Genomic DNA, 27,206 nt, shown 5'->3' with positions numbered 1-27,206 from the left:
AACCAAAATTTTGCTGTATTTTGGCTCTTTTCTGTGACCCCTCCAGGGGAATCCACAAACCCTGGGTACCTTTAGAATCCCCATGATGTTGGAAGAAAAGGACGCAAATTTGGCGTGGCTACCTAATGCGGTCAAAAAGTTACAGGGGCCTAAGCGCGCACTACCCCAAATAGCCAAAAAAAGGCCTGGCACAGGAGGGGGAAAAGGCCTGGCAGCGAAGGGGTTAAGCACTCATGCAAAGTCCTCATTTCAACCGTGAAGGGTGGGCAATACACAAGTAAGTCACTGAGCGGAGATCTAGAAAGAGATAAACAAGAATTGCTTTTCCTCTGAGAAATTTGTTCGACCCCTCCCAAACAAACTATTGAAATTCAATTGACAGGCATAGCATGTGATGTCACTCAGTGTCAAAACTATGTGACGGACCAGTAGCTGCTATCCTTTCAAAAACTACAAGGTTCCATACCTTACGCAGAAAACTCCACACTTCTGGCACTTCCTCTTATCACAATAGGTGACTATCGCTTGCCATGCTCTTATCCGTTTCTGTGCTATGTGTAGCCATGTCTAAAAGTGTGGTGAAAAAGTTTAACTAATCCAGGTATCCAACCAAATAGTGTCACCTTGTGGCCTCTGGGTATGCCTACTGTGTATATCAACCATGCCAGCACCTATCATATATTTCTGTTTTTATTTATGTAATTTGGCTGGGATGGAGTACCGAAAGAGAAGGACCTTTTAGGGCCTTTCTTTGCCTGTTATGGTCCTAGTTATCCTGGATGTTCCTTTGAGAATGACGCCCAGCCAGAGTCAGTCTGGAGTTCTTGCTCTGCTTTTGTATAAAAAAGTTGACTTTTGTGGAATGTTAACAATATGCCTAAATTTAGTCATTTGTTGACCTCTATAATATGAATCAATTTCTCAAAAGCAGTCAGTGGTCTTGTGGTGGCAGATTTAACTGATTGTTGCAGAACTCAATGTTCAAGTTGGCTGTACCTAATCATCTCTGTCAAACCAAAGTCTTTTTTCAGCTACTAAAAGAGCTTTAAGGTTCACTTTCGGAAAAGATCACCCACCTTTGTGCTCTTTGCATATTTCTACCTGTCAAAAGCGATGTATAGGTCTAGCCAGGCTGGGTGAATTCTGAATTATTCCCCAGTGGGATAGAGTGTGATGGAAGGATGGAAAGCCAGTGAAACCTATGGAGTAGGTAACTTTGGCCTAGGTGGACTTGAATGCCTTGGTCAACTGAGAGTTATACATTCTTTTGAGTCTATGCACTTTTCATAGTCACAGCACCGCCCAGTCACAATTGGCCGCCTACTACAGTTTTGTCCATGAAGCACCATTGCTTTGCTGTCTCTTCCTTACCCAATTCCAGTATGGAACCTGAAGCAGAAGGTCATGACTGTGGCTCCCAGTCCACCTTACTTGAATGCAATATCATCTAATCAGTGCAAGTTGTCCCTTTGCATGCATGACAAATTAGGGTGGAATTCACTTTTTAACAATTGATAATGTGTCTATCTAGGGATCTTACTGCAAAGGTAGCAGGGAACATTAAAGGCATGTTAAAGTGATAGCCTTACATGACTGCACACAGTTAATGGTGTTATTCCGACACCTACCGGCTGAGTCTCTCCTCTGGCATTCATCACCCGCCCTAGTGTCAGAGTCATATCAGAGTCGGTTGCAGATGTAAACCACTTAAAACCATGAAGATGGTATGTGCCATCAGATTGTAGTCTTGCAATGGTCTCGGTTCCACCAGCTGCAAATGAAGAATATACATTTTAGATTAATGAAATGAGACCAGTGAGCTGTCATCATCAGAAAGGACATACTAAGTGAAGAAAGCCATTCAGTCATTTAATGTGCTTGGGGAAAGTGGCAAGGAATGCGGTCCTATCTAATGTAGAGCAAGTGTCAAAAAATGTTTTATGAAAATTAAAATAACACTACTTACCAATTTTTTGTGATCCTCATTGTGATACACCCATTACTTTACCAAAAACTTTCAAAATAACAATGGACTATCCACTGTAAGTCTTATCCAACTACACACTATTGAAAGTTGTTTGAATTCCTTTGAGTTAGCATAATCCTCAGACCTTTCTTCAGATACTCCTCTCTACCTTTTTTTATAAAATGGTACTTCCACCACTGTATTCTTGAGCAAATCCATTCCCATTCGCACATCCATACGCAGATCCTTCTATGCGGATGTCTTTTCTTCACTACAGTTTCCTTCCAATAAAACTGGCTTTTTCTGTCACATAAACCCTTTGATCAACTTCTCTTGAGCACTAGGTGTGAGACCTTTCGGCAAAGTAGCAGGGAAGACAGTAGTTAATGGGCAATGTATGTAGTGGGTGCTGTGGCTTAGTGATAATATTAAAGGTCTTTGAATCCAAAAGCTCTCGAACAGAAACCATGTGTCTATTTTTTGCATACCCCAAGGGTAGTGATGGGGAGTGGTCAAGGCTTACTCCAGGAGTTGTTAAATGATTAGAATGTCAAATACTAGATGACACAGATCAGTCATTAAATTATTCCTCACATTAAATTATTCCTCACACTCAATGCCCAGTCAGAACTATTTCCTTCAAAATGAATGCCCTTTATTTATTTATTTTATAAGTTAAGAAACAACCATAAAAAATATTTTAGCACCTTCTGGGGGGAGGGTACTACACCCAACACCATTATAGCATATATGCAGCAAGACGCATTAGTTGAGATGGGACCATCTAGCCAATAAATGGGAAAGGCAGACAGCTTCTAACAGTATGCTTGCTTTTTATTACTTAGCTATAGCAAATGCTCTAGATTTAGAACGTTTGTGGCATTTCCTATTCATACCTCAGTACATTTCTTTGCACTTTGTAGGCATTATCGGATTTATTTTTTTCAACGTAATCTATATAGTCATTATGATCAAATTCTATATGTTGTGATAAACAATGCACGTTAAAAACAAAGTTCATATACAAGAGCTATGCTATATTTTACATCTAAACAGGCAGTCACAGTGCAGTTACCTTGCAGACAACAGGGTCATGATTTGAATGGCGCAGCAGATGCAGTAGCACCAGGCTCAAAAGTTGTCAGAGCTCCTCTAAACACATAATATTGCTATATTTGATTACTAAACAGGCAGTCTGGAGGCTAAGACAGAAAAAGATGTCCCCCTAATGCTACTATGTTTTAACTTATTTTATTCTGGTTTTATTTGAATATATTCCGTTGGATTTTTTTTTCTTTTATCTGTGTTTATATATTTTGTATTTATCTGGTCTTTGATGGCCCTTCAGGCAGAAACAAAGATATTGACTGGCTGGCTATATTTTACTACTATGGAGGCAGTCACAACTGCAGTTATCTTGCAGTTAAAAGGGGAGTGATTTAAATGGCGCAACAGGTGCAGTGGCACCGGGGCCAAGGGTTGTCAGAACTCCACAAAACACCAAATATTGCTATATTTTACTACTAAACAGGCAGTCATAAGTGCAGTTATCTTGTAAGAAACAGTGTCAATATTTGAATGGTGCAGCAGGTGCAATGGCACAGGGCCCAAATGTTATTAGACCTCCTCCAAACACCTAATATTTATATATTTTACAACTAAAGAGGCAGTCATAAGTGCGGTTATCTAGCAAGAGCTAGAGTCATTATTTCAAAAGTGCAGCAGGTGCAGTGGCATCAGGACCAAAAGCTTCAGGCACCCCACTAAACACCGATTATTGCTATATTTTATTCCTAAACAGGCAACCGCAAGTGCAGTTACCTTATAGACAAAAGGGTCATGATTTGAATGGTGCAGCAGAGCAGGAGCAGTAGCACCAGGCCCAAACGTTATCAGAACCCCTCTAAAGACATAATATTGCTATATTTGACTACTAAACAGGCAGTCACAATTGCAGTTACCTTGCAGTTAAAAGGGACTTGATTTGAATGGTCAGCAGATGCAGTGGCGCTGGGGCCAAAAGCTCTAGAGACCGCAATAAACCCAGATTATTGCTAAATTGTACTACTAAACAAGACAGTTAGTTATCTAGCAGGCAATAGGGTCATGATTTGCATGGTGCAGCAGGTGCAGTGGCCCCGGGCCTAAACGTTTACAGAACTCCCCTTAACACCTAATATTGCTATATTTTACTATTATACAGGCAGACACAATTGCAGTTATCTTGCAGTTAAATTGGGCTTGATTTGAATGGTACAGCAGGTGCAGTGGCACCAGGGCCAAAAGCTTTAGGGACCCTGCTAAATGCAGAATATTGCTAAACTGTACTACTAAACAGGCAGTCACAAGTGCACTTATCTAGCAGGCACTAGGGCCATGATTTCAATGGTGCTGCAGGTGCAGTGGCATTGGGGCCAAAAGTTGTCAGCATTCTTATAAACACCAAATAATGCTATATTTAACTACTAAATAAGCAGTCACAAGTGCAGTAACCTTGCAGGGACTAGAGTCATGATTTCAATGGTGCAGTGGCACCGGGGCCAAAAGTTGTCAGAACTCCTCTAAACTCTTAATATTGCCATTAAAGGTTTCAAAATGTTGCCATAACTTACCCGCACTATACAACTAGCACCAACACAATATATTGCCTTTTTGTACATGAACAAGTCATAACACTTTAACAGACTTTCGGTAACTTATACTGTACAACTACTCAGCAAGCTACAACTTACAACAAAAAACTGCTTATTATTAATTACATAGACGAAACCTAATGCATTAACCAATGCTTGTCATCAAAAGTGCTCACAATGACAACGCTGTTCTCAGACCATAAATCAGTACACCAGGCAAGCCCACCCCGCAGGCTGACCGTTGCCACAAGCATATAGGAATAAATCTTTCCCAGTATGTGAAAATAAACATTGTAAATCTAGAAGTCTCTCAGCACTTTCTTTTCTATTTTATATAGCCTTTGTTAAACCTACTCGATAGTGCCAAATTACTACAAATGAAAAGCACATTTTAATTTCATTGCTATGTTATTTTAGATTTACATTTTACTTAGAATACATATTGTTGCATAAAAACACAATTTAGATATCAGCACATTATCCCCAATAAAAACACACATTTCTCAAAATGTTGACAGACATACAATCAGTTTTGTACAATGTATATTAAAATCTTCCTAAAGAGTACCAAAAATCAATTCACAAATGATGTGATATAAAAACATGACAATTGTAATATCACCCTATTATACCATCTAAGGGTTCAAGTGACATTCACAGACGTTTTTGCACTGATCTGTCAAGCGGGGGCCAAGAAAAAAGAAGGGGAGGGCTATTAAAAATGTGATTTCCCATGTAATTCCAATAGGAAATACTTTCCAATACCGAAATTACCAGCTAAATGGAATTGCATTAAATCTGGAAAAAAAATGTAAACTTTACTTAGAAAGTGTGTTATGCTGAACTTTGAACGGGATAAAAGAAAATAAGAAATTAATTGAACAAACACAAAGGTTAATAATAATAATAATAATAATAAGAGTGATGTAATATGTGAGGTCATAAGATGTACATGATGAGGTGCAAGTTATAGATAGTTCACTATACTATAAGTGGTAAATTTCAGGGATTTTTAGTTTTTTTAGCGTTAGTTCTTATTCAACACCTAACTATGATGTGACTTTAACGTTTGTTTTTTAGTGAATATTAAAACAGAATATACACACATACACCGACACACACACATATAAACATTATAGTAATAATTTATAATTTAAAAAGTAATAATAAAACTAATTTAAAAATGAATTACTTCATACACATTTAATTTAATAAATGAATGTGCTGGAAAGTTTCATTTTAACCCTTTCTACGTCCTCGGCTGCGGTGCTGCTGTGCCAAGGATGTAACCATTACGTCCTTGGCAAGTCAGTAAGTAATCCCTCTGCTGTAAATAAGACTAATCGGCAGGCAGGCGTGCCCAGGGGAACACCTCCCAACCCCCCCCCCCGGTCCAGAGGAAGACCGCCGGGGGTGCACATGGAGGCCGACGCCTGACTCCAAAATGGTGGCCACATGAGCGGCAGACAGCCCCGACGTGCTACAGGAATCAGAGGGGATAGCGGAGACCAGGAAGCTGCCCGAGAGGCAAAAGGAGGTTTGGAAGGTTACGCACGTCGGACGCTGATGGCATATGGGGGCCCCAAAGCGGGGATCCTTGTGCCCCTGGGCACCAAACCTGAACATGCCGGCCACCCACGATGTATAGGACATCCCCAGAAACAATAGGATGAGCCTATGACTACCGGTACCTGAGAGGGATCTACCAGCAATAGCAAACCTACAAGGAACCGAATGTAGCTATCCCCCTACAGAGACATACATAATGCAGGAGAAGCTCCCCAGGCAGGGGGAGACAGCTTGTAGGGACGAACCAAAATTTGTGACCGGCACGGGGTGAGAGACATAGCATGGTCTTCCTGACAGTTGGCTGCAGAAATTTTATCAAGTAATCCGCTGTAAATTTTCATTTGAACCCTTTCTATGCCTGAGGCATGTGGTCATGGCCGCGGGGACGTCCAAGGCTATTACCTGCCTCTATCGAAGGCTGTCGATGGAGCGCTTGCTGCCCCTGGACACGTTGAAGGTTAAATGGGAAGCGGACCTTGGGAAGCCCATCCCCGAGTCGACATGGTCAACGCTGGTGCGGCGAGCCTGGAAGGGAACGCGTAATGCCCGGTTTCAGCTAGTTCAGTTTTTTACAGTGCACAGGGCTTACCTGACGCCAGTTAAGATATTGCAATATTTTGGGGGCACGCATTCTCAGTGCCCGCGCTGTGGGGGAGATGGGGCTGATTTTCGTCATATGTTTTGGTCATGCGCGGAGTTGGGTAGTTACTGGGAGGACGTCATAGACTGCTTGAATCAAGTGACAGAGCGCACCATTGCTTCGGAGATGGGGGCCTGCCTGTTGCTTTGGTTCCCCCACACCCGCCGTACGAAGGTTACTAGTAAGTTCTATGACTTAGGGTTGATTATGGCCAAGAGGGAGCTAACCATGCATTGGAAGTCAAGGGTGGGACCTAGCTTTCCGAGGTGGAGGACAGCGTTTGCGAAATGGGCAGGCGCGGAGGGCACACTTCGTTTGCAATTAGCGCATAGGAGGAACGACGACAAGGCATTAGCGACGGCCCGTGCATGGGAGTCATTGGTGGTTGAACTTCAGGGGCTGGTGTCTGACGGTGGAGGGGAAGGGAGCATACCTGACCGACAGGAGGAAGCGATAAGCGGGAGTATGAGGGGGGTCACGATGGTGGGAGGACGCATCCGAAGCGGCTGAAGCTGGGGGAAAGCCCAAGCTGCCAGAGATAGGTTTGAATACCCCTGCACGAGTCATAGTAATAGGGGGGGCCGCATCTGGGGGAGGATAGGCAGACGGGGGCTCACTGACATGGGTTGCGGGAGGGAGTGGGAGGGGGGAGCCCAAGCGGGAAGGGTAACCTTTCCCATGTATACACAGTTGAAATGTCGTATGTAACGCTCTTCGGTGGGGTGCTGGGGCTCTCGTGGGAATTGTATTGAGATGTTGGTATGAAAATAATAAAAAAATGTTTAAACAGAATTCTATGCCTGAGGCATTTTTTTCCAGAGTAGTGACGATCGGGGCACGCCTACGTCATTACACTGAAAGTGAAATGAGCTGATCGGCTAATTTAAATTTCAATGCCTACGTGTTCCTGGGGCTATCTCAGCCCCCCGAAAATGTAGGCATAAAATGGTGGGGATGGAAAACGCCAAGAAAGGGCTCCACAAACAACTACAAGTCCATATCCTGAAATGTGAGGATCTCAAGAACAGGGCCAAGAGAGATAATGTTTGCCTGAGGAATTTGGAGGGAGGAGCAGAAGGGGCAGACCTGGAAGCCTTTGTCTTGTGGCTATTCGGAGAGGTAATCATCTCAGGAGGCATAAAGATAAAAATTGATAGGGTGGTCCCACCGCTATCTGGAGGAAACAAATGACCACAAGACGTCCTGGCTAAACTACTCTCCTACAAGATGAGGGCGGCAATCCTTCAAGCAGCAAGATCGAAAGATGAAGTATCTTTACAAGGTTTCAAGTGTGCTCTGTATCAGGATGTGTCACCGGAGACGCTGGCGCGCCAGCAACTGCTTCGCCCAGTCACGGACAAGCTATGACGAGATCACATAAAGTACCGGTGGACCTATCCCTTTGGAATCGGTTTTTCCCTACATAATAAGCACCACCATTGTACCTCCTCTGTCGAAGCAGAAAAACTCCTGGGCCTGGCACTCCCTGAATATACGGTAAATGGAAATATGGAAGGTGACACAAGGAGAAAGTCGGGGGAGACAGGCGGAGAAGGAAAATGGCAACAGCAGAAAAGAACAAAGCCACAAAAGAAGAAATGACTCCGCATGGGGGAGGAGGGACATGCAGAGAGAGTGAATAGAGTGATTCCTGAACATTTGGCCAAGTTCTGTTGATGATGGCCTGGGCCGGCCTTACAGGAACATTCATGAGGTTTGGTGGCGTTCAGGGGAACCGAGGGAACCAACAAATAACTTGGGTAATGATAAGCGGGGGTAAGGGTTGAGCTAACCTTCTGGAAAACGGGGGGGATAAACTACCCAAAGCCTCTCCTAAAGCTACCCAGGAGCAAGCGACTTAAATACAACACTCTACAGCTCGCCATAAGCGGTTATGGACCAATACATCCATGTTAAGTACACAGTAAATGTACTTTGCTAATGTATACTGTGAGAAGTTGGGTCAGGTTGACCCCAAATGTTTTGATTTAGGAATCTTTTGTTATTATGGTAGTGGGTGCACAAGCGTTTTCTCATTCATACGAAGCATGTATGGAGGGGAGGGCGGGTCTGACAAGGTGTTCATTAGTGACAGGGAGAGGAGGGGGGAACCCCAACAAAGGGCTAAATCTATAGAATGTAGGTTGGCGCAGTGTCCCATATGTTAAGTAAAAATGGTACTTACCTTACTTATGTGGAATTTGAAGGGGCGTAACTCCCCGGCAAACGCCAAAACTTATGGAAATACCTCCAAGACCTGAGGCATGATGTTGTCGCGCTGCAGGAAACGCACATAAAAAAGGGTGGAGGAACACCGGTTAAGAGACAGGGCATAACCTATTATCTATCGCTCATCGGCCACGACCATGCACAACGGGGTTGCCCTGCTCTTACACAGTTCTCTGAAGTTCCAGCCAGAAGGAAACAAAATAGATAAGTAGGGAAGGCTAGTCATGGTCAAGGAGAAACTACAGGGTGGCATTTGTACCTTTGGCTCCATCTATGCACCCAACATCAATCAAACCACATTCATATCCATGATCTTGTCGTGGTTGCGGGGACTCGATGAGGGAGACATTTTCTTACTGGGAGATTTCAACTTATCATGGGATGCAGGCCTAGATAGCACACACTCCCAAAGGGCAAACTCAAGCTTCTTTTCTAAAGCTTTGAAAAAAGATTTCTCCTCACTGAGCTTAATCGATACATGGTGCATGATGCACCCACTGGACAGGGTTTATACTTTCTTTTCTCATACACACAGGTCCTAGTCTAGGACCGACTACATTTTAGCAAGTAAGAACCTAATCCCTGCACTGCAGGCCACCACCATACACCCAATCACCATGTCTGATCATGCCCCATATACATTGACACTGGCCTGGGATAGTCCTCCCCCAAAATACAAGAGCTGGTTTTCTCCAGTAGCTCTTATAAGGGATCGCTTACTGAGTGATGAACTGCAAGTCCACTAAGGAATATTTTCTTAGAAATGACCCCAAGGACACCTCCCAGGCCACCCATTGGGATGCCTTCAAGCAGTCCTTGGAGGTCAGTGCATCACACTCAATGCGGAGTTTACTAAGCGCAGGACCCAAGAGAAACTGGCGTTGGAGACTGAACAGAAAGAGGGAGAACGGGAACACAAGAGACAGCCTATTTTGAGCCTACAAAGAAAGGTAATGGCCCTCAGGGGCAAACTGAATGCTATACATAGCAATAGGGCAGAGTTAACCCTCCTACTACTAAAACACTCTACCTACGAGAAAGGCAATGAGGTGGGAGCACACCTGACTAGACAGGTGAGGATCAAACTGGAAAGAGACTACATAGGAGACATAAGGACACCTGGGGGGGGATAAAGAGACTACGGAGCTGGATAAAGCGTACACTTTGGGCCAATTTTTCAAAAACCTATATCAGGCAGAGAGCTATGAAACAACTGAGCAAGAACGATACCTGGTGGGGGTGGAGCTCCAGAAAGTGGCAGCAATGCAGAATGACACACTGGGAGCGCCAATAATCACAGAGGAAGTGAGCAGTGCTATAGCTAATCTAAAATCACATAAATGACCAGGTACGGATGGATTGACGGCCTAGTTTTATAAAACTTTTGGGTCTGAAATAATCCCACAATTGGTAAATTTATATATCTCGTTCGCGGAGTTTGGGATGGTGACAACATCTATGGGGAGGCCCTTATCTTGATGCTGCCCAAACCAGGGAAGGATCTTCAACTATGCAGCTCCTACTGCCCAAAAGCGCTCCTCAATTTGGGCGCCAAAATCTCCCCAAAGATTTTGGCGAGTAGGCTGGAATCATTAATGCCAGAACTAATCCACCCGGATCAATCCGGGTTCATTCAAGGTAGGCAAACTCATGACTAAGGAGGGTTTTCCATCTCGAGGAAAAGGCAAATAAAAAAATCAGTACCGGCGGTTCTTTGGTGCCGGACGCTGAGAAGGCCTTCGATCGCGTGGACTGGACCTTCCTTTTTCAGGCCTTGAGGAAGTACGGGTTCTGTGACAGATTTATTGCCATGATAAGAGCGAACTATGCGTGTCCCAGTGCTACGGTCCTTGTCAATGGGGTGAGCTCAGCAGCGTTTTCCCTAAAGAGGTGGACCTGCCTGGGGTGCCCCCCTCACCTCTTCTTTTCTCCCTCAGCATAGAACCCTTGGCTGCTGAAATCCGTATGACGCCCAAGATACAGGGAATTACATTCGGGGGGGACGAACATAAGATTTCAATGTTTGCGGACGTTATGCTCTTATAAGTCACAGCCCCAGAATCATCAGTAGTAACAGTAATGGAGGAACTGAGGCGCTTTGAACTAGTAGTGGGTCTACGGGTTAACCTTACTAAGTCTCACCTGCTGAACCTCACACTGTCGCAGAGAGATATGGAAACATTGGTCGACTCCACACCCTTTCAGTGGGCCAAAATGGAAATCATATACTTGGGAATAAGAATAACCCCTCGGCACTAAGATCTCTATAAGTCAAACTATTCCCCACTTTTCCAACAAGAAAAAGTGGATTTGCATAGATGGGCTCCCATATATCTCTCATGGATAGATCACAATCAGGCGATCAAAATGATGATACTGCCTAGAGTCTTGTACCTTTTCCTGGGCCTCCCAATTGAGATATAGCAAAGGTTCTTCGCAACAATAAAAACAATGATCATCCGCTTTATCTGGCGAGGGCAAAGGGCAAGATTATCACTTCATAAACTCCGGCTCCCAAAAAACAAGGGGGGAAATGCCACTACCAGACTGATGAATACAAGCCCCAGCTAGGCCCGCAAGAGACAAGGGTTCGCTCTTCTGTAACGAAATCTATAAGGAAGTTGGCACGGAAACTGCAAAGTACAAAAACAACGTTTATTAACCCTTAAGGGTGGTCCTACAATCCACACAACACTCTTCAGTATTGCAAGGAGTAGCACACAGAACTTGCGTACATTGTCCCCTTTTATACACAACAGAGGGGCTCATGAGTGGGTGGATACCACAGAGTTGAAGAACATTACCATTTAGGGTCATTCTCGATACCAAATCAATACATGGGCGGAGCTAACACACTCCTTGGGCCCGCGAAAACACATGGTCAAGCAAAGCTAATTATAACAGATGTGGTCAAGTCTGGGCATGCGCCAGACGGACAAGAGAGAGCTATTTATAACTGTTGCTAGGCAGATTACAAGAGCAACTAACACAGAGGTCGGACTCTCCTCGTGGTGAACACGTGGCAGCATGTCAATACAAAATGGAGTCCGGACTTCGGCCAACATAATGAGGAAAACACGATAAAAGGGAAACACTAATGTTTTCAGTAAATGCTTAATCACATTCTGTCCTTAATTTACAACAGACGACCCTTTCAGCATTTACTGAAGACATCTGGCTTCCAAGAATAATCATCGTATATGTCAATTATCATCATTCCTTTAACCTCTTTAGCTAGACCCTTCTGGCGGGCAACATCGGCAATAGCTTTCTTATCTGGAATGCAGAATGAAATGCATACGGAACAGCACAATGGTCCACATTGAATACACATACAGAAAAGAAACAGAATTACTACAATAATACAGAGACCAGTTAGAACCTTCCAACCCCAGGCAGTAACCAACGCCCAAAACCATCCAGAAAAGGACCAAGTGCCGTTTTCTGTGTGGACTTCAGCTGCTATTTTGTGCAGTTTATTAATGGCATTATAAACGGATGGCGTATGATCAGGGATGAACACGCAGCAGCTACTTCCAATAATTTTACAGGCTCCTCCTCGATCAGCTAGCATCACATCCAATACCATACGATTCTGTAATGCAACAATCCTGGTAATCTGTAATTCTTCCGTAAGATTCCCAAGAGCAGCAGCAGTCTGATTAGTCACAGCTTCTACCACTCTTGTTAATCTTCGGATCTTCCTACTATTCAGAGCGGCTCCAACAAAGAAAAACAGTCCTAAATTAAAATCAATATACTGTTGCAAGCTGGTATCTGTTTGATCCACCTCATCAATAGATAGAGTACGTTTATATCTATTTACAGTCACATTATTCAGCAATTTCAAATCCTTATGATATGACACAGGTGCTAAGAATACAGGAGGTAATAGGAATGATACATAGCATACCCCAGACCACCCAGCCGGCAAACGGTAATAACCTTTATTTCCACATACAAAATAGGTATTATGGGATGCTAGGAAGGTGCTGTTATTTAACCCATCAATGTTTAACACAGTTATACAATCACTGACACCGACAGGGATAAAACCCACACTCTGGACGCACAGGTCCGCTTGGGCTTGTGCTACTTGGATTACAAATTTATCCTTCCCCACAGTGTCTCTGGTGTTCGTGAAGATATAGGGGATGGATTCATTGTCCGGTCGGTACTCTTCCCATTCCCAAATTGTCCCATTCGCTTGTGGATATCCATTCTTGTCCTGATGGCATTCTTTATTAAGTCTGAAAAGCAATCGTCCCACTGTCGGTTTTCGAGTGGCAAACAACAGAGTGTACCATGCTCTACAAGAGCCATTGTGAGAGAAAGGAAGTGGTATGAATGGCGTGCCTCCTTTCTTCTGATGGGCTGGCATCATCCCACATATCCAACAGTTCGTAGCATTTGTAGCAACGTGGGTGTGATGCAGCATCTGAATGAAAGTGTTATTCAAATAGGAGTGTCGATGCTTCAACTCTTGATATGGCAATGTATAAAAGTAGTGCTCCGCAGGCACTGGAGTCGTCAACACAAGTGTCTCTCGGGCTGGAGTTGCCTCCTCCACAAACCATGTGGTTATACCAATGATAGCTACCGTTAGCATGAACCCCAACGCACAAAAATTTTTCTTCTTCTCCATGTCAAAGGAAACAATACCCTGATGTCTTCCTGAAACTAAAAAGTCTGTCAGAACTCTTCCCCTTGGGCAGCGGTTGATTTCTTCACCAGCGGGCCAAGACGGGTGTCGCTACACTAATGCAGGGCTGATCCCCCCCCCTTGCCTCATTGGCTCTCCGTTTCACTAACCCAAGGGCCGTTCTGACAGTATGTCCCGGTACTGGAAACCTCACTTCCTTGGTCGCAGATGATATCGCCTTCCTCCAGAAGTCGTATGGTCCGGAAAGAGCTCCTCAGTGTCGTTTGGCTCTGCAGCACGGCCTGTCTCTGCTGCTAGGATGTCTCGTTGATCGGTCAGCACGGCAGACTCCACCAATCCGGGCGGTACCTTTCGACAGTGCAAGGAATGGATCCAATTCTTCCTGTTCGAGACTCGCACTGCCGTCCTCGTTGCAAGAAGGACTTGCTCAGGTCCGACCCATCTCGGCTCCAAACTGTTCGATCTGTCGAAAACCTTTATCATTACATGATCTCCAGGCCGGAGACCATGTCCTTCGCCAGTAGACCGATCAGGGAGCGCCTCTCGGACCTGTTGATGAATAGAAACCAAGTTATCCGTTAACTGTGCCAGATAATCACTCATCATCACACAAGGTACATCATACACAGCCTTAGGCCTTGGTGGACCCCAAATGTTCATTGGGCGTCCAAATACAATCTCATAGGGTGTAAGGCCGGTTCGAGAGTGTGGCACCGACCTAATTGACAATAACGCCAGTGGCAAAGCGTCTGGCCAAGTCAAAGACGTTGAAGCTTGAATTTTGGCGATCTTAAGCTTCAGTGTACCATTATATTTCTCGACTAGTCCTGCAGACTGAGGGTGGAACACGGCGTGGAACTTCTGGGTGATGCCTAGGCCCTTCAAGACATACTTTATAACATCTGCTACAAAGTGAGGGCCATTATCACTCCACAGAAGTCTACAGACGCCGTATCGGGGGAAAAACTCTTTCAGCAATAGCTTCGCTGTAGTCATTGCAGTATTGTCTTTCGCAGGGTACGCCTCGACCCATTTACTGAAGGCGCAAACTACTACTAGAACATACTTCAAATTGTTACAGCGCTCAAGCTGGATGTAATCCATCTGCAGAACCTCAAAGGGTGCAGTGGGTGTCGCAAATCCTCCTGCTGGAGTTCGCGTGCCTTTCCCTGGGTTATACTTCAGACAGATCATACAGGTCTGCACCACCCTCTTTGCCGTGCTAGCAATCTCTGGATGCTCCCAGACTTGGGTAAGCAATTTCACAATTGCGGAAGCTCCAACATGTGCTAGCCCATGTGCCATCTGGACCATAGGTTGTACAAAAGCCGTGGGTAATTTCCATCTATCCATCTGCTTATTTCTCCAGCAACCCTCGTCATCCAGTTCTCCTTCGCTAGCCCATTGTTCCCGTTCTTTGTCAGAAGCGGTCTTCTGTATTTCTCGCACTTCCTCCTTCGCATCATGCCATCTCTCCACCTGTGACTTCACTACATACATGGCAGTAGTACCGGGCTGCATCGCAGTCTCCCGTGCTACTCGATCCGCTAACGCATTCCCTTCTCCAACCTTATCAACTACTTTCCTATGGGCACTACACTTAACAATGGCAATTTTCTTTGGGTATGTCAATGCAGTTAAAAGATTGTGGACTAACTCCCCATGCATTATCTGCACCCCATGTGACGTTAGAAACCCTCTCTCCTTCCAGAGTAGGCCGAAATCGTGCGCTACTCCGAAGGCATAGCGGCTGTCTGTGTAAACATTCACACACAATCCTGTACTAAGCTCACACGCTCGTGTTAACGCTATCAGTTCCGCTGCTTGAGCTGATTTCTGTGGTATGCGTGCTGTCTCCACTATCGTCTGTAACGTGGTAATTGCATATGCTGCTGAAGTCGTACCATCTGGTAGCTTCAGGCATGATCCATCCACCCACAACTCTCCATCTACATCTGAAAAGGGCGTATCCTGGAGATCAATACGACCCTTTGTTTGTTCCTCAGTCACAAGAATACAATCATGCGCTTTCTGTGCCTCAGGCTGGGTCTCGGGGTATGGCAACAATGTGGCCGGGTTTAATGTCACGCACCTTTTTAACGTAATGTGAGGAGCTAAAAGCGTCAACTCATATCCCGTTAAACGGGCACTGGTCAAATGCTGCGTCTTTGTTTGATTAAGCAGGGCATCAACAGCGTGGGGAACTAACACCAACAGTTTATGGGACAATACAATTCCTTCACTCTGCCGTATTGACACAGCTGTCGCCGCAACCGAGCGAAAACACCCCGGCAATGCTCGGGCGACAGGATCAAGTACAGCCGAAAAGTATGCACAAGGGCGCTGCTTATCGCCGTGCATCTGCACTAAGACTGATAATGCACATCCATCTTTCTCATGCACATACAACGAAAAGGGTTTTGCATAATCAGGGGTCCCTAACACTGGTGCTGAACAAACGGCCTGTCTCAATTGCTGAAAAGCAGCGTCACACTCATCTGACCAGGGGATCGGGATGGGCGTGTCTTTTGTCAAGAGCGCTAGTAATGGCTTAGCTATGTGTGAAAACCCCAATATCCATTGTCTACAAAAAGAAACAAGACCCAAAAATGCACGCACATCCTTCTGCGTGGATGGCCTAGATGTGTCCAAAATTACTTGGATACGATCTGGTGTGAGTGCACGCCCCTCCTTAGACAAAAGGTGACCCAAATAAGTCACCTTTGGTCTACAGAATTGCAATTTCTTCCTAGAGACCTTGTGATTGTGGGATGCTAAAAAGGAAAGTAAGGCTATCGTACTGTTCTCGCACAACTCCAGGGTGTCAGCCGCCAACAGGATGTCATCGACATATTGAATGAGAGCGACCCCCTCAAGTAAAACAAAGGAATCCAACTGTCGCTTCAAAGCCTGACTATAAATACTAGGGCTTTCTGTATAGCCTTGGGGAATTCTACAAAAACGATAAGATCTATTGTTTAATGTAAACCCAAAAAGAAATCGGCTATCAGGGTGAATGGGGATAGAAAAGAAGGCATTTTTCAAATCAATCACTGAGAACATGGTCGCCGTAGGCGGGACCAAGGTAAGCAACGTCGTGATATCGGAAACCACCGGGTACTGAGGTATCACGATCTTGTTTACCTCCCTCAAATCAATTATAAACCGATAGACTTTTGCATCCGTGTCCTTTTTCAAAATTGGGAGAATCGGACTGTTACAGATATTATAGGGAACTTCTTCCACTACTCCCACTGCGATCAGGTCTTGCACAATCTGTATGAGAGCCTCCTCGCCCTCCTGGGAAATACGATACTGCGGGAGGCGTGGTAGTACCGCCCCCTCCTGGACACTAATGTGGACCGGAGGAATCACCATTTGTCCGACATCTGTGTCCGAAGTCGCCCATAAAGCTTGGGGGAGGGTAGCCAACAATGCATCCTCTGAGATTGTACACATCCGCCCAGATCGGGGGTAGTTGTCATTTAAAATCACCCTCACACCCTCAGGGGAACAACGAATTGTAGCCCTAAAGTACTTTAACATATCAAGGCCCATAATGTTATCCGGTGTGTACGGAGCAAGCAGAAACGGACAAGGCGCAGAAAAACAATCAACTTTAAATGCAAGGGGCTGTGAAAGAGGGCTTCGGGAGAGTGTACCGTCAAACCCTACCGATGTAACTATTGAGCCGGATGGGGGAGCCCCCGGAACCAAGTACCTAGACAATGCACTACGTGTCGCTCCTGTATCCACTAGGAACTGATCAGTAGAACCTAAAACCTCAGCCGATACATAAGGACCCGTCTGATCGACCGGCACCTCAACTGATTCGGACCCCCATCCTACGCATTCCTATGCATGCTGAGAATCATGATATCCTGAGCGATCGATGTCCGATACATGATACTGGTGCTGGCGATCAAAAACATTTGAGCTATCTCGGTGCTGTCCAGCGGTATCGAAACGGACATTATCGTTGGAATTCCCTCTAAAGTTCGAGAAGCCCCCTCTACCTCTCGGGCCACCCGGAGTGTGCCCCTGACGCGAAGCACGCAACGCTGGGCAATCCCTGGCCCAATGGCCCAACTGCTTGCAATACGCACACTGATTCCTATTCAAATCCGATCGGCCCGAAGGGGGACCATAAGATCCACCCCTTCCCCTACTATTATTACCCCGGCGGGGCGGGCCATATACTTGTGCTAACATCACTTTGGTTTTAAGATCTTTCGATTTCTTCTCCTCCTGGCCCTTCGCCTCGTGCTCCTGACGCTCATAATACTGAGCAATGGTCAGAAGGGCCGTCGGTGTCGCGGAGGACCAAGAACTCTCACTCGCTTTTAACCGGGCCGCAACTGCCGGCAGCAGATTAGCCACATATTTGTCCGCGAAAAGGTGGCGGCCCGTGTCGTCAGTAAGCGACTGGCCACTAAAATCATGAAACGTCTCCTCAAAGCGCGTAAAGAAGTCCGCGACTGACTCGTCAACTTTCTGTTTACATGCAGCTAACATGTTCCAGTCAATCTTTTTAGGGGGGATAATCGTCTTCAACTTAGCCACAATAGCCGCAGGGAGATCTAAAATATTCTGGGGGGGTTTCTGTGCGGGCTTTCGTTCCCTATCCTCATCCTCAAGGTCAGACCACCGGGCCTTGAAGGCAACCGCATCATCTACCTTCCGGACAGAGCGCCACGTATCCGGCGGTAGGATAAGGCCAAAGAATAGGTCTATATCCGCTAAGGTCATAATGCAAGAATTCAAGGCCCCCTCGACTTCTTCATAGAAGGCCGCTGGATTCTTGCGGGGGTCGGGCAGCGCATTCTTTAATGCCATAACATCGGCCCTATGCCATGGAGTATAAACCCAATTATATACAAAATATCCCCTTGCATCGGCGGAGTTAACATCCGAGCTAGTCCCTGCTCCCTTAGGAGGAACATACAAAGGCGCCGCCTCTCGCATTGGTTTAACATGCACTATGTCATCCTTATCTGACTGGGAGGCGGATGGGTGGCCCCCTGCTGCAGACGAATCCGACTGCTTCTCCTCCTCCGTTTGTTGACGTGCTTTCTCTCTAAGGGCCAGCACTTCGTCCCGCAAAGCGAACAGCCGCCGAGCCGCCTCAGAAGCCTTAGGGGGAGAAAAAACACCATTACGTAATGCTCCGGCATCCGAAGACACGTCGGCAGGCTCAAGGACACTAGAATATTTTCGGAAAGCAGCAATTACTTCTTCTGAAAAATGAGACAGAAAATACACCCTCTCTCTATCTTGCCACGACCCCCAAGCATGGAACAACTCCTCCATAGACATCTTGCCCTTAAGTGCACGAAGGGAAAGTTTCCGAAGCTCAGCCATATACTCGGCCTTTAACATGGACCGTGTGTCGACCTTACCCGGAGCCGGGCCAGAATCTTGCGGCCGTGGAGCAGATGCGCCAACATAAGGGGGCGGAGAGCGATCTAGTAAATAAAAATCGTCATCAGGATTATTAAGGACAGGATAAAGCGGCTGACGAACAACATATTGACCCGAAACTTGTAGCCTACGCTCTTTCTCTTGTCTGTCCGTTTGCTCTTTGTCCTCCCGACGCTTCGCTTCCTGCGCTCGCATATGATCATTCTTTCGTTGCTCCTTATCAAACAGCGCTTTCTCACGTTTCTCTCGCTCACGCACTTCCTTCACCCATAATCGCACACACTCAAACATATCCTGACGAGCACGTCGCTTACACATACACTGTTCCACATACTCAATCTTACGTATATCAAACGATCCATACAAAGGCCATCGCAACTCAGGATCCTTCCTAGTATATTTCCTCCATAACGTGCTGTACATTATGGAAGAAAGACCATGCTTCACGTACATATCCCTATTAGGAGTCCCCTCTGGGGGAGCTGGAGCAGATTCCTCGAGGTTCAACCGGTTCCCAAGACAGCAGCACCACTTACGAAGTGCGCTAAAAGCAGGCATGCTAGGAATAATGCAAAATATGCAGTATTATCAAAAAAAAATGGCACTTAATCGTTGCGCCGTTCAAAGTTTACACAGCTCCGGAGAAATTTCTCCACATTACCTGCCTATATGTGTTGCAACGCATATATTTTCACAAAGACAAATTCAAAATATGACTAGTCACCATCAATCAAACTCAAATAGCCAGACCAGGCTTCAAAACTCGGAGCAAGTACCGTACAACGGTTCTTACCAATCAAGAGTCCAGGTTCCAACTGCCAAGCTCCACAATCGCCCAAACGGCTCTCACGGCAGGACCGACAGAAGAGGTCTCAGTCGATGACCGGCGCCACCCAGATGGTCAGCTCGGAAGGGAAGGAAGAAAAACCTCGGGATGCCAAGGCTAAGACGCCGCTGGCAGTGATCACGTCCCCGGCCAAACTCCTCACCTTCGTCGCGACCAGTCCTTCGGGCATCCGAGTCGCCGATGAGCCCCACGTGACGGGCGCCAATTGATGAATACAAGCCCCAGCTAGGCCCGCAAGAGACAAGGGTTCGCTCTTCTGTAACGAAATCTATAAGGAAGTTGGCACGGAAACTGCAAAGTACAAAAACAACGTTTATTAACCCTTAAGGGTGGTCCTACAATCCACACAACACTCTTCAGTATTGCAAGGAGTAGCACACAGAAATTGCGTACATTGTCCCCTTTTATACACAACAGAGGGGCTCATGAGTGGGTGGATACCACAGAGTTGAAGAACATTACCATTTAGGGTCATTCTCGATACCAAATCAATACATGGGCGGAGCTAACACACTCCTTGGGCCCGCGAAAACACATGGTCAAGCAAAGCTAATTATAACAGATGTGGTCAAGTCTGGGCATGCGCCAGACGGACAAGAGAGAGCTATTTATAACTGTTGCTAGGCAGATTACAAGAGCAACTAACACAGAGGTCGGACTCTCCTCGTGGTGAACACGTGGCAGCATGTCAATACAAAATGGAGTCCGGACTTCGGCCAACATAATGAGGAAAACACGATAAAAGGGAAACACTAATGTTTTCAGTAAATGCTTAATCACATTCTGTCCTTAATTTACAACAAGACATGAATCTATATTACAAAGCAGCCCAACTTCGTGTGATTACAGAATAGTCATCCCGGGTATCCGACACACACTGGCTATACATGGATAGGGCAGTGGCGGGGATGAGCATCTGGGACCTACTTTGGAAATCCAAAGTGGAGCGTCCACCAAATGTTTACCTAAGTATGCCTACTACAACTACCCTTAAGGTGTGGGACGATATCCACAGGTCATCTTCCCTGACCACTTTCCCATCACCCTTCACGCCCATGCACTATAACCCAACGTTTCTGCCCGCATGCACACTGGGACCCTTCGATGTGTGGAAGGATGGGGGATGTTGTATGATTTCTGATCTGTTCCATAATTAGGATATCCTCACATTTGAACATTGTCAGAGGGAGTTTAACCTCACAGCCAATGAATATTATCATTCCACTCAACTAAGACACTGGGTCCTCACCCGGGGAGTTAGAGAAGCAGCGACTAGGGAGCTCACGCCAATGAATAAGCTAGCGAAATTAGAAAAGAGCACAAAACGCAAGATCTCAAACCTCTATAAGATACTACAGTCCACATTGCATACTGAGCAACCCAGGCACAGACCAGTCTGGGAGCATATTTTGGCGGTGAGCACCACAGAAAAGTAATGGTACAAACTGTAAATGGACATACACAAATTCAATCAATGGGAATGTGAGAGGCCCACTATAAAGTAATTTATGATTGGTACCTGTACCCTATGAAACATAAATTGATCTTTCCCAAGACTTCTGATTTATGTTGGAGAGGCTGTGGACTCCAAGGGGATTTTAGGCATATATTGTGGGACTGTCCAACGATTTGATCATTCTGGACAGAGATTTTGGCACAGATTAAGGATATATTGTGTTACCCCATCCCCTCTGACTTAGGATCAACACTATTGGGTCTCAGATCTGACACTCTCAAACACCAAACAATAAGCGATAGATCTATTCTATGGCTTTGTCTAGGGGCAGCCAAAATGGCAGTGGTGGCGTGGAAACGGAAAGAGGCACCCTCCATGACCCAATAGCACTCTCGCTTGTGGCAGGATCTCACTATGGAGAGGATGGCGAGCGTGCTAGCAGACCCATTTAAAAACTTTGAATACACATGGGGACCTCTTGTGTGATGTATTTATCACAGGGCCTTCCCCTGTTTGCATGCACTACATGTACCCGGGCTCTTCACCTCTTCCAATTTTACAAAACTTAGGGTGTAAGGGGAGCTCAAGATGGCGATATAGGAAAGAGACCTCTAGGTTTTTTCCCTGAACAGACCAGGCAAACCATACATTCAAACGCATTTCATTGAAACTCTGTGTACCCTTAATGTTTTGGGAGGGGGTTTTAGGTATTAGTTGACTTTTGTACGAGGATGAACAATAGTGCTGTTTATCCTAAATGTGTCTGCATGCATCTTCTCTGAAACGAAGAAACTGTACCTCCTCATAGACTAACATTGCATGAAGCGAGAGGAGGGTTTGGAACAGCACTATGTAATGATATGCTCTTGAAAAATTTCAATAAAAAGACTGTTGACAAAAAAACCCAAAAAATAGGTACTTGACCCACCCACACAAGTGAGGTACCATTTTTATCAGGAGACCTGGGAGAATGCTGGGTGGTAGGAAATTTGTCGGCCTACAACTTTACCACACAGAAATGTGAGGAAAATGTGTGTTTAAGGTAAGTTTGAGGTTTGCAGGGATTCTGGGTAAGAAAACATTGGAGGTTCCACGCAAGCTACACATCCCTGGACCCCCCCTCGGGTGTCTATTTTTCAGAAATGTCTGGGTTTGGTAGGTTTCCCTAGATGGCCGTTGAGCCCGGGACCAAAAACGTGGGTGACTACCTTGCAAAACCAGATTGTTTTGTGATAAATTATTTTGATGTCTTCACAATAAGTTTTGGGCCATTTCCTGTTGCAGGCAGTAGGCTTACCCATACAAGTAAGGTACCATTTTTATCGGCAGACTTGGGGGAATTCTGGATGGCTGGAAGTGTGTGGCTTCCCACAGATTCCAGAACTTTCTATCACAGAAAGGTGAGGAAAATGTTTTTTTTTTTTTTACAAAGTATGAGCTTTGCAAGGGATTCTGGGTAACAGAACCTGGTGGAGCCACACCAGTCACCCCATCCTGATTCCCCAGAGTGTCTAGTTTTTAAAAAAGGACAGGTCTGCTAGGTTTCCCTGGCTGCCGGCTGTGCTAGGGCCCATAATCGACTGCTAGGCACTTTGCGAAAAAATGGGCAGTTTTCACTGGAAAAATTTGATGTGTTCATGTTGCGGTTTGGCCGTTTGCTGTCGCGGGCACAGAACCTACTGTAAAGTTGCACATCCAAATGAAGAATATGTAAATAGCTTTGGTGTAACATGGTTCAGTTTATTCCAGAAGAAGTAAGATCCCATCCATCCAGTCCATTAAGTCAGGTGCAACTGACTTTCCCAAGCCCCAAAGTGTTCCATCTCCATGGAGCCATTCCAACCACAACAACATCACAGTATCTAGCCTTAAAGGGGAACTAACAGTATGTACAAGAAACAGTATGTATCCCAAACAGATACATTCAACATGCACATTACTACACATCCTCCTCCTACAAAATGAAAAAAATGTTATACAAAAACCAAAAGTGAAAAGTATGGATAAACATGTATACAAATATTACACAAAAACATAAGTAAAATGTATGGATCACCCTTTAACATAGTCTTTGAATTTCTGTGGAAGTTTAGTGATCCTTTTGTCATTTCTTCTTGTGGCACTAGGAACACACTGCCTATCTGAGATTAAGGCAGCTTCTTCCTCAAGTTTGTTTTCCCTTGTGCCCTTGATAACAACCATCCTATTAAGATTCCAAATTCTGGAGTCTTCAGTCTTGATGGCGTTGGAAAAAACCTTTATAACTTTGTGAATTTTATTAAAGATTTCAGAAGCCTTCCGTCCTGGAGGCGCCCTTATCATAACAGAATCACCTACATTGACACATGTTCTCTTTACAGCTTTCTTCTCATCAAATCTCACCTTACGATCAATAATTTTATCAGACTCACGCTTCCTCCAAGACTCAAATGAGGTTTTGACTCCTTTGACTTTCTCCACCTTCTGATTAACCCAGAAAGGAGTGATGAAAGTATTAGGCTGTCTCTTTTTTAAGAGAACAAAAGGTGTGCAACCAGTGGTCGCATGAGGTGTTATTCTATACATTTCTACAATTTTGTTGATTCCTTCTTTCCAATCTGTATTATTTTGTTTAGATAACGAAATAGATTCTTTGAGCACCCTAACAAATCTTTCCACCATTCCATTACTCTCTGGATGAGATAAAGAGCAACGCTTGTGTTTAATTGAGCACTTTGCTAAAAACTCCTCCATCTCCCTAGAAACAAACTGGACACCATTATCTGTAAGAAGCAGTCCAGGGAGACCTTCTCTAGAGAACACATCCATAAGAAAAGAGATAACATGTTTAGAGTCAATGTTTTTAGTGATTCTAATTTCTGGCCACCTTGAGAATAGGTCAATCAAAACAAACACATAAACTTCACCTTCCTTACTTCCGACAGGACCTAATATGTCTAGAGATAATTCTTCCCAAGGCGCATTAGGTCTATCCCTAATAACCATAGGCTGCACCCTAGGTTTTAAACTTTTCTCACTAAGAGTGCAAGGGATACATTCGCGCATCAACCTTTCAATATCAAGATCCATTCCAGCCCACCAATAATTGAGTCTAATACTCTCTTTTGTCTTAGAAATGCCTTGATGGCCCTTATGAGCTAAAGTAATTAACTCTTCCCGAAAACACCTAGGGGGAATCAATCTCGTCCCACGAAACATCAAACCTTCAGACATGGATAACTCACTCCTCACATTCCAATACTTTTCTGAGGCACCTTGACCTTTTTTGACCCATCCATTATTTATGAGCGAAGATAACTCCTAAAGTTCCTTGTCATTTTTAGGCTCTTCTTTCAATTTATCTTCATTGATCCCACCACACACTCTGGCACACACCCATTCAAGCTCCTCCTCTTCTTCATGATCTAGGTAAACATTATCTTGAGAGACTAACCTTGACAACGCATCAGCAGTATAATTGCGAACCCCTGGTAAATATTCCACCTTGAATTTATAACCTTGCAAATCAACAACTCATCTTGAAATCCTGCTCGAAATGGCATCAGTTCCCTTCTTATTAAAAACTTCAACTAAGGGTTTGTGATCAGTGCGAACTACAAATTTAATACCCCACAACAGGTTCTTTACTTTCTTGATCGCCCAATGGACAGCTAACGCCTCCTTTTCAATTACCGAGTATCGAGATTCAGCACCCCTGAGACTTCTTGACAGAAAAAGGATGACTTCGGTCTTGCCACTAGTCTCCTGTTGTAGAACAGCGCCTAAGCCTTTTGCACTTGCATCAGTAACTAGAACAGTACTGGCTGTAGGATCAAAACTTCCTAATCTAGGTGTCTCCTTCAAATACCCATTAATCTTGATAAATTCCTCCTCACACTCCTTGGACCATACAAATGCAACACCTTTGCACAAAAGAGTGCGCATGTGCACACATTTTTCAGCAAAACCCCTAACGAACTTGCTACAGTATTCAGCCATCCCTCAAAATGTCATAAGTTCTTCTTTACACTTGGGTGATGATAAATTTTCTATAGAATGAATTAAATCACTCTTCGGTTCTATTCCTTTTCCAGATATCGTGTGTCCTAAATACTCAATGGATGATTTCCTGAACTTGCACTTATCAATCCTAACTGTGAGATTGTGTAAACTAAATTTCTCTAACACTTCCTTAACTCTTAAATCATGCTCGCTTTCATCTTTCCCATAAATCAAAACATCGTCTTGGTAAATTTGTACACCTTTCTGACCCTTTAAAACTCGCTCCAAAGCTCTCTGAAAAACCGAGGCTGCCGAAACAAGACCAAATGGTAGGCGCCTAAATCTAAACGTCCCAAAAGGAGTTATGAACGACGTGTAATCTTTAGAGGCCTCATCTAACTTAATTTGATGGTAAGCCGATTTGAGGTCGACTGTGGAAAATACTCTAGCTCCTTTGAGAAGCATGAGCATGTCAGAGATTTTTGGAAGTGGATATTTATCTACGACTACATGTTTATTGAGTTCTCTAAGGTCAATGCACAGACGGAGACTTCCATCCGATTTTCGGGCAGCGACCACCGGAGCCAACCACTGCGTTCCTTCAACCTCTTCTATAATTCCTTCTAACTTTAATTTCTCTAGTTGATTTTTCATTTCCTCTCTAACCGACAAAGGGACACCCCGTACCTTGCTGGTAAAAGGAACGGCTCCTGGTTTGAGTATGATCTTGTGACAGTAATCATTCAAACAGCCTAGATCATCTTTGAAGACTTTGGGAAAAACACCCTTCAATTTCAAGGTATACTCATTACAGCCAGAATGCAAATTGACTTCGTTAATGTTGAAATTCTCCTTTAACAAAATGGGAGGGTCACTGTTTGGGTCTAACAGATAAATTCAACATGCACATTACTACACCTACCCACACAAGTGAGGTACTATTTTTATTGGGAGACTTGGTGGAGTGCTGGGTGGGTAGACGTTTGTGGCTCCCCGCAGAGTCCAGAATTTTCTATCACAGAAATGTGAGGAAAATGTGTTCTTTATGACAAAGTTTGAGTTTGCCTGGGACTCTGGGTAAAAGAACCTGGTGAGAGCCACACAAGTCACCCCATCCTGGTTTATCCTGGGTGTCTAGTTTTCTAAAATGTACAGGTTTGCTAGGTTTTCAAGGTGCCAGCTGAGCTGGGTTCCAAAATCCACAGCTATGCACATTGCAAAACAAGGGTCAGTTTCACTGGAAAAATGTGATGCGTCTCCGTTGACTTTTGGGCTGTTTCCTGTAGCGGGCACTATGCCTACTCACACAAGAGATGTACCATTTTTATCGGCAGAATTGGGGGAATGTTGCCTGGGTGGAAGTTTGCGGCTCCCTGCAGATTCCATAACTTTCCATCACAGAAATGTGAGGAAAATGTATTTTTTTTGTTTTGTTTTTTACAAAGTTTGAGGTTTGCACAGGATTCTGGGTAACAGAACCTGGTGAGAGCCACACAAATCCACCTATCCTGGATTCCCCGGGGTGTCTAGTTTAAAAAAATTTACAGGTGTGCTATGTTTCCCTAGGCGCCAGATGAGCTAGGGCCCAAAATTCACAGTTAGACACACTGCGAAAAAAGTGTCAGTTTTCATGTGTTAAGGCCTACCCACACAAGTAGAACAAGTGTGCTTACTATTTGTCTTTGTATGCATTTCTGCCTTCCAAATGTAAGACAGTGTTTAAAAAAGAAGTCACTTTGAACAATACCCTCTAATTCACATGCTAATATGGCTACCCACAAATTCAGAGATGCATAAATAA

At 44.7% G+C, this 27,206-nt stretch overlaps 1 protein-coding gene across 1 annotated transcript in view; it reads right to left on the bottom strand.

The window, feature by feature from the left end:
• Positions 1-27,206, bottom strand: part of LOC146784046 (acyl-CoA dehydrogenase family member 11-like) — a 502,630-nt gene that overhangs the window by 308,999 nt on the left and 166,425 nt on the right. Inside the window, exon 6 of the mRNA XM_085635447.1 lies at positions 1,629-1,771. Within this exon, the coding sequence (XP_085491573.1) occupies positions 1,629-1,771 (143 nt within the window). The remainder of the gene's footprint in view (positions 1-1,628; positions 1,772-27,206) is intronic.

This window comes from Triturus cristatus, chromosome 11 (genome assembly GCF_964204655.1).
Source record: "Triturus cristatus chromosome 11, aTriCri1.1, whole genome shotgun sequence".
Lineage (NCBI taxonomy): Eukaryota > Metazoa > Chordata > Amphibia > Caudata > Salamandridae > Triturus > Triturus cristatus.
Note: the sequence above shows the minus strand (reverse complement) of the source record. Positions and strands in the feature narration are given on the sequence as shown.